General features: G+C 37.6%; 2 protein-coding genes across 3 annotated transcripts in view; one reads left to right on the forward strand and one right to left on the reverse strand.

Moving 5' to 3' along the window:
- Positions 1 to 4,044, reverse strand: part of ctnnal1 (catenin (cadherin-associated protein), alpha-like 1) — a 61,575-nt gene extending 57,531 nt beyond the window's left edge. Inside the window, exon 1 of one of the 2 annotated variants that reach the window (XM_015043242.1) lies at positions 3,581 to 4,044. In XM_015043242.1, the coding sequence (XP_014898728.1) occupies positions 3,581 to 3,676 (96 nt within the window). In that variant the 5' untranslated portion in view covers positions 3,677 to 4,044. The remainder of the gene's footprint in view (positions 1 to 3,580) is intronic. The other variant, XM_015043252.1, reaches the window with a different exon arrangement.
- A 6,897-nt stretch (positions 4,045 to 10,941) lies between these two features.
- elp2 (elongator acetyltransferase complex subunit 2) overlaps positions 10,942 to 15,462 on the forward strand; it is a 32,530-nt gene continuing 28,009 nt past the window's right edge. The window contains exons 1-4 of the mRNA XM_015043275.1: positions 10,942 to 11,123; positions 11,272 to 11,350; positions 13,009 to 13,079; positions 13,269 to 13,413. Coding sequence (XP_014898761.1) covers positions 10,992 to 11,123; positions 11,272 to 11,350; positions 13,009 to 13,079; positions 13,269 to 13,413 — 427 coding nt within the window. The 5' untranslated portion in view covers positions 10,942 to 10,991. The remainder of the gene's footprint in view (positions 11,124 to 11,271; positions 11,351 to 13,008; positions 13,080 to 13,268; positions 13,414 to 15,462) is intronic.

Below are 15,462 nucleotides of genomic sequence, written 5' to 3' on the forward strand. Positions count from 1 at the left end.
GAAAAAAAAAAAAAAAACAAAAAAAAAAAAAACACAAATTCACTGTATAATGGTGTAAAGTCAAAAATCCAACCAAAAAGATAAAACAACCCAAATCACTTTATAAACAACATTTAAGTTATTTACTTCAACTCGCTAGCCTGCAGTCTGCTGCTTAACCCCTTACGACACCGACCGTGTCAGAGACCACGCCTCCAACAGGTAATCGTTTCTCAGTGGATGAGGGTCCAGAGCCTCTGCACAAAGTAGAGCGTAGCACAAGGATCTGGTTTTTACAAGGCTATCTCTTCGAGCAATTTTTGTATCTAATTGACAGCTGAAGTTTTCAGCTTGATAGACAGTCTATTTTTTTTTTTTTTTTTTTTTTTCTTAATCACTTGGTACACTTGGCACAAATTGATTTAACTACAACACACGGAAAACTTTCTCACAACAGCAACCGATGCCATCACTCTAACAATAGTTAACAATTTTGAAGTTGATAAGTCTTTGAGAAGGTAATTTCTTTGAGCATTTGAAAGCTCTGTTGCTATGGGGACACGTCTCACAATGCGAACAGAAAAGGAAAATTACGAAGATTGTCCTTGAGGCCCGCTATTCAACAGGACGGCGATATGCTGAATGCCACTGCAGCGTGCAGCACATTTCTCTTTGCTGTTCGCCAAAGCCGAGCCAGTCTATCTCCGCAGGAAGGAGTTTACACGTCTGTAAACTATAAACTGTAACTCCATCTATAACTTCACCGGGATCTGCCCTTAATCCCCTTTTTGTTTTTTTTTTTTTTTTTTTTTCCATAAATGACCGAAAGTCTAAAGGAACATCCTAAATTGAAAGCACACCCCCTTAACAGATGTGCTTTTCTGATAACCAACACATCCATTCAGCACTAGATGACCTTATCTCTCAAATGAGCCAGAGCAATGAGAGGGAGGAAGCTATTTGGGAAAGCAGACGAGAGATGGGAGGTGGTGAGGGGATGACAGTCTCATGGACACCTCTTGCATGCCCACCGTTCTTCCACCCACTCTGTATGCCCAAACAGTGAGGTGCCTCTCTTTCTCTGCCACTATCTTTCACTGAGAACAACAGGGCTTTTACACGTCTTTGTCCCTCTGGCTTCCTACACAGAAAAAAAGCCGTTAGCATTCAAAGGATTAGTGTTTCTTTCCCCCCCTCGACTTCGTTTTGAGAACAGTTGTTCTCAATTTGTTCCCGTTACTGGAATCAAGGTTTTCAAGAGTTCTAAAAGTTATTGGAATAGTTTAGAAAATGTTTTATCATACCATTCCTACACTTTGAAGTCCTTTCAATGAGATGTACAAGAAGGTGCAAGTGTGACCAGAGTCTTTTTTTTTTTCTTTTTCCACCAAACAGATTTCAGTTCCTAATCAGTGTTGGTGCTACAGCCAGTTCTTTACTGTTCTGTAAAAGTGCTGGTTTGCTCTTCCACCATCCAGGGCTGAGTCAGAACCCTCGTCCAGTTAATATTTAACCTGTCCTGTGTTTTATTCTGTTTTTTTGACAATTAAGACCACACATTATTTTATTTATCCAAGCATCCCTGTAGTAGATGCACTAATAGCACCACCTAATGCGGTTTTAAACTACTAAATGTGCTTTGTGAACACTCCTTATCTCCTGATCTCCCACCAGCTGACTAGGAGTTGGACAGAGCTTTTAGATTACAATTTATTGACCTGGAGAACTTAAAAAAAAACTGAAAGGGCTAAAGAACCCAATAGGAAATGGAGTTAATAAATTCAGGAGAAAATCGAGTTGTAAGTGGCGCAATGACCTACTTAACCTCCATTACGAGTGATTTCAAAATAAACTGAGACGATCAGAGACAATCAAATTATGTTATTCTGATACAACATTTTATCATCACTGACGTGTTTTCAGTGTTTTAAATTCACCAATCAAGCCACTCTGGAGTTTTAAACAATTCCCTCTTTTTAATTCACTGCATTTCTCTATTAGCTTCCCTCTAGCTTACGAAAGGAAGTGGCTCTTTCCTCTGGCCCGGCTGAAAACAAGTGCCAGACTCGAATCAGCCTCAGCAGAAACACAGAAACCTGCCTCCTAGTACTTAGGACTAGTTTTAAGACTGGAACCAATTTGGAGGAAGAGTCACACAATGATGCCCCTCCCCCAAAAGTGACTGTAAATCAATGAAGAGTCATCTATCTATCACTCTTTCTGAAGAAATAGTTTTGAATTCATTACAAAAATTCAGATCAGTTGGTTGATTGCAAAGACTGAAGCTTACAGCTAGTTACAGCTAGTCCAAGATGCACCAAGAACAAAGACTCTTTCTACTATCTTAAAAACCAATTCAGTTCAATTCAGTTCAGTTTTTTTTAACATGGCACCAATTCATAACAAAAAACTCCCATCTCAAATACCTCACTGCAGTTTATGTAAACCTTATATAAAACTTTAAATCATCATTCTGCTGGCAGTGGTCTGTTATTTATACAAAAACCAAGAAAATGGGACATTTGAAGCATTTCTTGTTGGAGTATCTGCTATAAAGCTAAAGTCCAAATGTTTTATAGTTGGCTGGGTGAATTCTATTCTAATTGTAGCTGTCAATTTAAATAATTGACAGCTCCTGTTTAACAGTATGACAGATTAGAGGTTCAGAAAATAGCATTTTGAGACAGGACTTTATAAGATTGTAGAATTTTACTTTCAATTTGGCACCTCTCAGGCCAGCTTGATGGTAAACAAGTGCATTATTCTTTGCAATAAGGGCATGAAAACCACTAGTAAATTGGCTGGGTTAATGTGCAATGTTTTTGAATTAAGTCTGTTTGTAAAAGTGAAAATAACTACACAAAATAATAGTTGATTTTTTTTTTCTTAAATGAAACCAGAGGCATCATCTTGCAGGTGTAAGCTGTACAAATTTAACAAATTTAACTGTCTGTGTGCATTATTATGAAACTAATTGACCCAAGTTCCATCGGAACAACAAAAGAGTTGCTAAGCGAGTCTTCAACTGGGTTTTTCATTTCGTCTGTTTATTGTCGAACACAGCACGTGCTCCGAGAGGTGGGAATCACAGCTCAGCCCCCGGACCAGGAAAATAGGAAACTCTTCTGGACTTTGACACGTTATTCCCAAACTGACTTCAGTGCTCATGAAAAAAAAAAAGAAAAAAAAAAAACTTTTGCAAAGAGGGAATTATGACCCTAATCATTTAAGCCATCTGGAAAGTAATTGAATTGCTTTGTTAATGGTTATCTTTTTACTTCTTTATTTAGATTCTTTTTAAATCAATACGTGGGTCCTCTTGTGTTTCATAGAAAAGTTTCAAAACATTAAATACTTCGTAAAAGTTTTAACCAACAAGTTCTAGTGTATACGATTAGGTGTCACGCTAACGGTAAATCGGCTATTTACGGTGACATAGCTGAGATTATCTAAACTAAAGTGTCGGAGCTGCGTTTAAACGCCGCACCAGAAGGGAAGCACGCAGTCTGGACACACAAACAGGTAAACACAAGAGTTGGCCTCGTTTGAGCCCCCCCAGAACAGCAGTGGGAAAAGTTACAAAGCTTCCGAAAATACTCACCTGCGACACCAAGGGAATAAGCGTCTGCTCCACGGAGCGAGTTTTGATCTCCAGGCCGGAATCAAAGTTACTGTTGCCGCACGGAGATGAAGCCATTCCCGCCGAGCTTTTTTCTTTCTCCCCCCTCTCTCTGGCTCGCTAGCACTCAATCACGACGCACGGACGAACACTTACTGAGTTCGCTCCCTAATCTCCGCTGCTTTAGCAGCTGCAAAACTGGCTGGCGCGGACTCGAGATTTAAAACAGCGAGTTTCTTCTTCTTCTTCTTCTTCTTCACACTTCGTCACACAGACAGTAATCGAGCAGTTCTCCACACACGCACGCTGCTTTAATCCCCCTCCGGGTCGGTGGTTGCGCCGCTGCGCCCGCTAATGTCCATGTAGTTTACTCAGCTACAGCAGGGAGCGGACTGCAGCACACCACAGTGGGCAACCACATTCACACACAGGCACGCATGCACAGCATGAACACACTTGCAGGTTCCCACTATTGGCTGTTTTCATTTGTGCCATGCCACTTCAGATTGTGCACCATAAACATCGGGGTTTCTGTTTCTGTTCTCACATAATTAAGGGCCGATCCATTTTGTACTTGTGATTTAAGGGATTTACTATAATATCATCAATGGTTCACCTTTAACTATTCCATAGAAAACTGTTTAAATGCTTTTCTTATCAGCGCTCCCGCTTAGCCAGGAAAGGTACACAATTGGTCATTTCCATGTGTAGAGAGTGTATAAATAAAGAAGTAACTATGGGGGTTTGAGGTATTTCTAGTCTTTATTTCCTAATTTGTTGTCTAAAACTTCCTTCCTGTCTCATTTCTGATTGAGTAGACTATCCATATTTAAAGCCTGGCCAATGTGGGTATATCTGCCATTGTGACCTTTAGTTTTTATGTGTTAAACATTAACTAAAAAGTCTGGGAACTCTGAAAATCTGAGTAGGCTGAGTGGATTTTTGACCTAAAAAAATGTGCATTAACTGTGGATTATGTTATATGTTGATACTTTTCAACTGATTTTAGGTGAATTAATGTATTCTTTTTACAATTTGGTGGACTTTCACAATATCATCCCTGAAGTGTGAAGTATCCTTTTCCTTTCCCAAATACAGAGAGAGGCTACCAATCAAACGGCGCACGATTAGACCCCACTGCGAAAGATCTCTCCTGAATAGCAGCAGATTGACTGAAAAACATTGTCCAACGGCCATAAGGCTTCTACTTTTGTTTACCCAGCGAAAGCAGCAAGGTTCTGAAGCTGACAGGCCGGAATTTCATTATACTGGTTCTTATTAATGACGTTTTAATCCTGCAACACTGACAACACAAAAAATGTCTGAATTGTTTGTGTTTTTGCTAATAGAAACATGTCCCCCACCGACATTTTAAATAGCTTTCTGAATCTATTTACAGTTTCTTCCCATAAGCCCATAAACATAATTTCAGGTCAAGAGTGATAGATAATTGAGTAGCTGAACAAAGAGCTTGGCACTTTTGATCTTTTTAGAAACAAAGCCTGACACTTTACCAAACAGAAAACTGAAATATTTTTAGCATATTAAGTGATCTAATGCCATAAAACTGTTCCATAACATTGTAAAATGTTTTAATCTATCGTTTCCATTTTTGTCATTCCTTTATTTGTTTTGATAAATTGCTCAGAATCATACTCCAGATATGTTCGCTTGTAGTTCTTTCCTTCACTTACGTTCTGGTTCATCACTTTGATGTGAAGATTTTCAGGTAAATTCACTTATACCAGTTCTGGAGGAAATAAAGCGCTGAAAAACAGAATTGTTTTACCTAACCCCAGATAGGTTAGGTAAAAATTGTTTTTTTTGTTTTTTTTAAAAGTAAGGCTTTTTTCAAATCTATGAGTTGTGCTGCATTCTTCATTTAACTCTGGAATTTGATTATTTCAAGCCCCCACTTGAAAATAGATGTAAAAAATGAGTTCAGTATCCACTGAACATAAAAGTTTAAGACATAAATTATTGACTAACACGACTCACTGTTTCTCAGTAAACCAGAGGCACAGATAGTTCTGTACAAATGTTATTTATGCATAAGTTCTTTTAACGTTTGACTGTATAAAAAGGAAATTGTTATTGCTTTGTATTTCTACTATAGTTATAATCACATTTCCCAAACTACACAGTTTTTTCCCAGCTTGCAACTGAAGCTCACTCTACTCTGATGTGTTGTCATTCCTAGATTGGAGCTCTGCGACTTCAGAGAAGACCCAAGTCAGCAGAAATCTTTTAGAAAGTTATTAGATCATGACTTAAGACACAATTTGTTCACAAGCAGAACAACAGAGCCTGGGTGTCTGAGACTTGACTAAAACATGGCACTTAGCTTGTTGTAATCTCTAGGGTTTTAATGAATCCCCCGTTTGTTGTATTTGATGCAAGTATTACATCTTCTGCTTGACTCCTCAGCGCTTTCTTTAAATTGTGAAACAGACATCAATGTCTTAGCTTTCTTTACTTCAACAGACACTATGAGTGCTCACATTGCTGTAGACAAGGCCACAATTGCTAGTCATTTTCAAGCTAGCATGACTCATCGTGAATTAGAGGTCTCTTGAACTCCCCTGCTTGGACCCAGTGATAAAATATTTGAAAATGTGGGAAAGCACACAAATAAGAAAACCTTGCAATCGTAGGCAACTTGGGACAGTTATCGGGAATCACCTCACATGTCCCTCACACTTGTGACGTTGGTTACCATGTCAGCTGGATGCCAGGATGGGGGCCAAGGCACACTATGTCTCTGGCCTTATCATATGGACATCACCATCTGACTCTACTTTAGTTGTGTTTAGGCACCCCAGATAAAGAACAAAGCATTTCTCCAAATGGTGTGCTACTTCTTTTCTTTGGTGACCCTATGACATATGACCACAATGTAAAATTATTTCACATGCATCTGTATTTCAATTCAGGTAACCTGTTTCCAAACTCTTGTTGGTCCTTGAGCTATATATTACTTTACAAGCAGAGTCCTTGGGTGACACCTCGTGTAATATTTCATAGTGTGAACACAGTTTAGATGACTAAGAGCACATGTGGTTTGGAATCTCTTTGGCACTGAGAGTCATGGCTTATTTTGCTGCCCAGTGTGTATAGGTGGACTTGGACTCTGTGTCAGAGGTGGGTTTCATCATGAGTGGGTGTGCCAACCTAGTATTTATGTAAAAGCTCACCCTAAAGCTAGTTTAGCCATGTCTTCACTGGTTTCATCATTAAAAAGGTATGCGAGCTGTTGAGCGAACAAGGATGTACTCAACTGTGATGAATGGCTCTACTACCACTTCTAGATGATATCTGGGTGTGTGTTGCTTTTTGTTGTTGTTTTTTTTTAATCTGCACTCGGGCTCTCAACCAAATGATAAGCTGATAGCAAATCCAACTTTAGCTACTTGCACCGGCTGCATTAACTTGTGCTGGCAATGAGTCACTGTGGTCAGAGTAGATAAGTCAAAGTGGTACACTGAGATAAGAAATGTGATTGTCCTGTACAGCTGCAGAAAATAGCTTAGTTAGGTTGGAGTTCTGCATGTACCCTCAAACACAGTGTGTCACAGGGTGAACCAGACTTGTTTTCCTTAACTGCGTCTAACTTGTTCTACAGTTTTTGAGATTTGCTCCTCAGTTTGTACTCTTGTGTTGGCACTCAGCATTTTGAATGTTTACCTCAAACTCAAGGGAGCGAGTCCCTTTTATGTATTCTTATCCACACGGTCCAAGGGTATTACTCATTAAAAAAGAGCTGCTTATTCTCAGTGTGACTGTGTTGCTAACAGCTGCTACGGTCTCTTTCCCTCTGTGTGTGCTTTAGAAGTGCTGACTTCCCCTTCTCTCTTGATCATCCCTTGTTTTTTTGTTGTGCCTCTCCTTGGACGCTGAGCCTAAAGAGATAGCTGTTTTGCATATCGGAATATGTAAAAATGAGTGCCCTCAGTTCTATATTGGATAAGAAGATTAAAACAAGGAATACAAAATGACACAAATAGTTTATTTAATGTGCACATGGTTTGCATTTGCAGTCAGATTATTGGTGTGAATGTCACAAAATGATGTATTTAACTATCTGGAAAAAAGGGATAATCCATTAACCAACTTCCCATAATTAGAAAAGTAAGAATTGGGTGAACAAGTTTGAATTTGTTTGAGGAAAACCTTAATATGACCAAGTTTCAAATGTCAGGTTGTTGATTTGTGGAACATTTGAAGAATTCATAGATGATTCAGAGACTTTATTTTATATCCTTCCTATGGGTTTAATAATCAGTAACATTTGCAGCATGATGATGCTGCCACCTCTGTGTTTGAGAGTATGTACAATCTTCCTAAATAATGAAAAAAAAAATAATAATAACTTTGACTTCTCTAAATATAGTATCTCTATTATCATCGTGTCCGTCTCATCAAAACTGCACATTAAAAGAGTTTCTTTGTACATATTTATACAAGACTAGGCTTTGTAGTTATTATTTGTAGTTATTATTTCAGTGCCGTCCATCTCAGCGCACACATTAACCTCTGGGGAAAAAAAATAAAAATAAAAATACCTAACCAGAAAGTGCTGGTTAGTTTAATTTGCTTGCACAATCACTCAGAATACTTCTCTGTGTTAGACTGCTTTGCCCTTGTCTGAGACCTCCAGCTGAACTCACTCTCTTAGCACGATACAGTGACCAGAAAAGACCCCCGTGGAAGAGAGGAGTTCAAACAGAGGTAAGGAGTCAGAAGAATGTGGCCCCAACAGTGCTTTTAGGTACTGATCTCAAAATGTTCCATAATTGTAGGTTTTCTGATATCTTTGGTATAATAATAATAATAATAATAATAATAATGAAAAAAAATACACTTTTCACTAAGCATGTGTCAACCACATGGCTGTGTGATCCATACTTCTTAACTTAAACCCCAAAGGGTGCCTATCAAAGGTTTTAAGAATAGACTCCCCCAAAGAACACCACATGATAGATGAGCTTTTTGAAGGTAAAGTGTCAGCCACACTGACTGTAACAACTGTGCTGTATAATTAAGATTTAAACCATTGCAGTGCTGATCCTTTAATCTCAACATTATGCTCTAAATAAGAAAGAAATGCCATGGTCTATTATATCAAAAGCAGCACTGGGATCTAAAAGCGTTGAGATGAACTGCATTCAAATGAAAAGCAAACTTAAACAGCGGTGCTGTCAAGGATAGGCCATCTCTCAGTCCTTTTCGGCTGTTGTCTTGTCAAGAAGGCCCTCACAGGAACAAGATAAATTTAATTACACGTAAACAAAACTGACAGATGCAACGTGAAATGCAGACACCCAGCATGGAGGGCCTAGAATTCACTTAATCTGCGTTTCTCTTGTTATATAATCCCACACACGCACACACACACACGCACACACACACACACACACACACACACACACACACACACACACATCTCACATAGAGTCGTTAGAATTTGGATTTCATTTTTATGACAGCTGTTCTCAGTTTGAAACAGCAGCCGATGTAAACATGACAGGAGACATAAACATTTTTTTGGAACTTAGGAGCATATTTTTAAGGAATAATGGTAGACCATAAACTAATTTTATCATAGACTCATTTTAAAGTAGAACCTCTGAACCTTACTTGACAGGCATGCACAAATATAAAGCAACTTGTACGACCCTGCCAAGTGCTGTTATTATAATATGTCGTGCTGGATATTTAAAGTGACTCTATCACCAAGGAGCAAGAATATGTTGACTAAACATCACAGACAAAAGCATATCCTACTACTCTTTTTTTTTTTCTCCTGGCAGTAAAAACAAAGACAGGATTTTCCACAAAACACCCTCTTCTCCTGCAGTGACTTGATACATTTGATCTTATTAATCCTATGTTACATAAGCAGCTATAGATGATGAACACAGCACCAAAAAAACCCCAGAAACTTCCCAGCTATTGCTGACATAAGAGCTGCACTCTGTAGATGCACGGGTCGTCTCACTCTGCCAAGTCCGTCCAAATCTTGTTTCCCCGAGACTGAGGGAAGAGGGACAATGGCAAGGCAAACAGTGGCTATTTTCTACCCGGAGAGCTGGTGACAGCGAGCCTGTTTTGTCTTTGTCACGCAGATATAGACTGCAAGTCAGCACGGTCAGAGCGGAGCCAGAAGAGGCTCTGCCACCCCTCCTCTGTTCCCCCAGTTTTCTCCTCTTCATATTGTTTTTCTCTCTCTGTGTGTGTTTGTCAGTGGGAAACTTGTATTTACAGTAATCCTCAATGTACAACATTTTTATGAAATGTGTGCGCCGTGAAAATTCAGAAATTGTATGATTTCTTCTCTTTGATGGTAAAATTTCCTCTTATTAATTGGTCATTTATTTATTTTTAATCTTAATGAGACAGAATGTCTGGCTGACAGCTAGCTCAGCTGTGACCAGTCAACCTCAATCAAATCTCGGAGAGGGAGTAACACAGTCTGACACAACAGTGTATTTGTGTTTCAGCAATATTCTCTTTAATTGTAATTTGCCTTGAGTAGCTTTAGTCTGATTCTCTGACAACCTCAGAGGAATCTTGTTATTGTGAAGTCAGCTCTATTTTTCAATAATTAAAGGGCAAACATGATACAGTGAAATGGTTTTATGCTTTCAGGGTGAATTCTATAGAGAAAATGGAGTTGACATTTTCCAAACCAAGCTATAAATAAAAATCAGCCGTTTTGTTATCTTGTTCATGAAAAGGGAAGAAACCCATATCTAATTCAGCAAACTATGTAACACTCACCTCATGAGATCATGATGAGATTCAAATTACAATGTACTTTTATGATTTAAGGAACACAATACTCATTTTTAGACTTTGAATAATTACAATTTAAAGTGGCCCAAATCATAGACTGCACGGATTTTGTTTTCCTTCTATGATTATCTCGCGTCACCTAGTGGCTTTTACGGGGCGGTGCACCTCACTGTCACCATCGTTGCCAGTACACTCTCTCTCTCTCTCTCTCTCTCTCTCTCTCTCTCTCTCTGTATATATATATATATATATATATATATATATATATATATATATATATATATATATATAGTCACTGCCTTTGCTGTAATTCTGAAAAATTGTAGAGTTGAAAGGAATTGAATTCAAATGATTTAATTTTAATCAAAACAGTTTTGTGATCCATATCACAATTAAAATTAATGTATTATATGTCTTAACCCCTATCCAGTCCAGTTCTAGTTTGTATTTGTAGATCAACCAGTTTTACAGTTTTTGTAGCGCATTCGTTTTAACTACCAACATGATATTTACGTAACTTTGCTGTGGAACCATTGATACCTAGAAACCGTTTACCCGCGGAGTCTTTTACAGTAACTCCACAACTTCTCTAGCAAAGATGGCGGCTTCCATAATTGAGACATGCCATGTAGCATGCAGCGCAAATAGGACTCCAAATGTTGTTTCTTGGGGTCGGGGAGGGACAGTGGCTTTCGGGACATGCAATTCAGTGGCCTTGTACGACCCCCAGGTAATAAAATCTGTAAAACATGTCGGTAGTTTAGTTGTTTTCTCGCTGCTGAGTGCTGATGCTAATGTTATTCGTGTGGAGTGTTTGTTTAAAACGCCGAAAAAACAACAACAAACATTTGGGTTAACATGAATAGTTTGAATTTCAGGAAAGAAGAGTTGTCGCTTTGCTGAATGGACACAAAGGGAGAGTTAATGCAGTCAAGTGGGTTCACAAGAAAGACAATGGTGAGTGTGGAGAAGTTTTTTTTTAATTCTTATTTTATTATGATTGTTAAGTACATTGTACAAAACAATGAGGTGTGTAGAGTGCGGGGAAGTAAAGTTAGCATGCAAACTCAATGCAGAAACATTAGTTGGAAAAATTTTACCAAATATGACAACAATGTGTCAATACTTGTTAGTCATGATTTAATGTCCAGGATAATCTTCAGTGCATCCGCAATAATTGACAGTTATTAATTCTTTATCTTTACCACTTCATTATCTAACTTAAATGTACTGGTTTCCTAGAAAATCTATTTCTAGGAATACTCTCTCAGGTCCAACTTTGTGTAGAATTCCTCGGTAGTGATAACCGTGGTTAATAACATCAGGTTCACACTATTGCACAATCAATCAATCAATCAATCAATCAATCAATCAATCAATCAATCAATCAATCAATCAATCAATCCCTATAACTATATTTTCACTAACAAGAAAACCAAATCAACGACATCAAAAAGAGGTGAACATTAAACATTTTCTATTACAGTAAATTCATTTTGGTGTAGTAAGCAATATATTTGATTCTTTTGGCAGGCTACGCCACCTGCTGTTACAAATGGATAACGGCATGTGGCCACATCTCCGCATCAGTTCTGACACGATGTTTCTAAAAGTGACGCTTTTCAGATGTGCGCTTCTCTTGACTAAAAAAAATAAAAAAAATAGAAAAAAAATCTATGTTGGTATACCAACATAGATTTTTTGACCATTCCTTGATTGATGGACAGCTGTGTCCATAAGGTGGTTGGTGATGTCTTTCTGTGTTGTTGTTGTGCCAGAACACACGTGAATACCAACAAACTGCCAGAGCATCATCTTTATGTGGATACTGACACTTACTGGTGATCACTTTATCAATGCATTTGTTTAGCTATCATATATTTGTTAAATTGCTATTGAGTGTATTAGGGAACCACTTACTTGTTGAAGTTTTTCATTATTGTTTTTTTTTTTTTTAATTTTAGCTACAGTTGAAAATAGTCAGAAGCAAAACTGCATTCCCTATCTAAAGTGCCTGTAAAACACAATACACTACATTTTCCAGTGAGTTCAGCAGTTTTATTTTGAAAGCAATAACTTGATCACACATTGGAGTTGTTTTTAATTCAATAGCATTACATTTTATACAAGTCGCAAAGACAGTAAAGCACCCTTTCACTTCCTGCTTTTGTGTTGTGAAACAGTTTTGGTTCAATAGATTATGGCAGTTTCACATGTTTTACATTTAGGTTTTATTTACTTTAGTGTTGTTGTTTTTTTTCTAAGAATTTTTCTTTTAATTTTACATTTCAAAAAAGGTTCATTTTCTTTTCACCATAATTCAGAATATTAGACCCACTTCACTACTTCCTTGTGGAATATTTAATTATGTTTGCATTAATGTGTTGTTTCCACAATTTAGGTCATCTCACTGACCTCACCTAATATTTGCATTTAGATTTAAGAAGTCCTCTTTGCTGCCATAATGCCATGTAATAATGCCATGTATGAATTTATTTATTTATTCAATTATTTGTTGTTTTTTTGTAAGGTGACCCTGTGTTTTCTCTTTATTGAACCAATTCGTCGACAACGAGTTGTAAGTTAATTCCGTTGCGTTGATTTTATTGTCGCAGCATCAGAGCGTCATGTCGTCTCAGGAGGTTCAGACAATCGGATCATCCTCTGGGAAGCTCAACATGGGAAGGTAAATTGCCTACATTTCAACTTTCCTGGGTCTCGGGTGGCTTCAGCTGCTGCCAGTGCTTGGATTAGAAAAAAATAAAATAAAATTCTGTGTTTGTCCGAGTGTTGTGTTGTGCAGATGATATTTTTATGTAATTTTGGAGATGAAAAATAGAAGCCTTGAATACAAATGTTTTGTGTAATGCCACAGTTCGTCCAGTCAGTGGAGTGTAAGGGCCACACTGGTCCTGTCAATGCTGTGGATGCCGTCTACCTGGAGGACTCTAAGATCCTCATTGCCTCTTCTTCGTCTGACTCCACAGTGAGATTATGGCTCTGCAGTGACAACAAAGAAGGTAATAAACAAGTAAAACAGACATGAAAGGCATTTGGAAATTATTTATCACCATCTCAGAAACCCAGAAGTTATCGGAGTGATGTGTGTATTTTCATGAGCCTCACTGCTTTTTTTATTTTTATTTTTATTTATCTTTTAATACACTCCCTCTAAATTGTTCACATCTGTATTTCACTGCTTAACAGAAAGTGGAGAAATAACTGTTTCTCGTCAGGGGGCATTATCTGTAATTTTTCTCAAGTGTGCTATTATGAAACCTCTGCTGAGGAAAGCAACTCGGATCCATCGGTAATCAATGTTTATAGGCCAGTTTTTAACTTCCACTTTTCTTGGTAAAAAGGCTTGAATTGTTTCAAATGATAATTCACTTTACAGTATTGAATTACAAGCCAGTTTTTTTCTCCAAGCAGAATCACCGAAGAGAAATGGCTCCTGTTAAAACCGTCAAACACCACAGAGTCAGCAGTGACTCGTAAAGAGCTCCTAGTTCCTATTTCGGTCCCGTTTGATCTTATTGCTGCATTCGACATTTTCTAATTTGATGGCTGCATACTTCAACAGATTTAACAGGTTAAGTTTGTAACTGCTTTTTATTACACCTTGGATAAGAGTTTCCATGTTTCAGCTGGTAGTTTGTAGTCTGCAGAAGGATAAAGCTAAGATTGCAATTTGGGTCATTGCCTGTTACTGTTACTCTGAGCCATGTCACCTATACCCTGTTGGTGTTACTACAGAAATGTATCTGAACTCTCATAGGTTTACGGTGGCTGACAGAATTATTGATACTCTAGGGGGGAAGGTGTCTATCAGAACTTGAAGTAAATTCATCTTTGAATGGGGAAGCATAAGTGCTATATATTTATTTGATGCCCACTATCTTTGGACAATGTTCCCTGCTTTAAATTCAGTACCGTTTTTGGATTCAAAACTCCACCAAAAATGTTAGTATTTCTACAGGTAGTGGGTCAGTTGTTGTAATACTTTCTTTATTTGTTGTGGTCTAATTTCTGAGTTTATGTACTCTTCTCCTTTTTACCCATATCTTCAACATGGTTCATATTAGGCTTGAGCCAGTATAAAATTCTCACTTTATGCCGTTTTTTGGTTTTTTTTTTTAATGGTATAAAACAAAACAAACAAAAAAACAGTGACACAAAAAAAGAGATCTAGCTGATTTTTATTTAATCCAGAAAACCAGTAATTACTACTGCAGAAATGACATAAAGCTGAATATTTGAAATTATAGTAATGTTGTAAAAACATTTGTTTATTATATTATTTTGTTACGTAGGCTTCGAAAAACTGTAAACCTTTTAATAGGGACCCATTTTCTAAACCTCAAATCCTTCAGGTTCAGTGGGATCGGGGGGGGGGATATGATTCCAAGGAACCAAATTCTTCTTTTTTGTACAAAAGGGAACCAACCCTGCCTGAGCAGCAACAGGTGGAGGAGGGGGGACTTTAAACCATAGAAATGTTGTGATGGAAAATTTTCATCAGTTTGAACTGTAACTTTTTTTTTTTTTTTTTTTATCTCTACCTTGATAATATTAAGCAGACCAAGAATAGTTTATTTATGGTTTATTTTAATTGCAACACTGTAAGATGCTATTAATGATATTTTGTGTTTGGTTTGTAGTTCATTGTTCTCTCTGTACCTTATGACTAAAGTAGATATCAGTTTCACTATGTGCAAAATATTCTTCTTGTCTTGGCTGATTCAATCTGTTATTAAGCTTGTGTACATTTAAATGTTTTTCCTTCTTTATGAAATATTGATTGAACAAATATTTTACGCTACATTTTATTTCAGCGGTCAGTTGATGTTAGGGGGCCAAACTGAAAAATACAATCCCAGTGATTCCTATGTGGTTTTGACAGAAATCTGTTTTGACACCTGGGTGTCAGTGGAGCTTCAAGTTATCGCCTTCATCTGCTTTTCCTCTTTTCAAGTTGTCTGGGATTTGAGTTTCCTATTCCTGAGTGTTTTTTTTTTTTTTTTTTTTTGCTGCCTTTCCCATCCAAAAGACACAAAGAAAACCTCCCC

This window comes from Poecilia latipinna, unplaced genomic scaffold (assembly GCF_001443285.1).
Source record: "Poecilia latipinna isolate Pla-1442-1.1 unplaced genomic scaffold, P_latipinna-1.0 Scaffold35, whole genome shotgun sequence".
In the NCBI taxonomy this organism is placed as follows: Eukaryota; Metazoa; Chordata; class Actinopteri; order Cyprinodontiformes; family Poeciliidae; genus Poecilia; species Poecilia latipinna.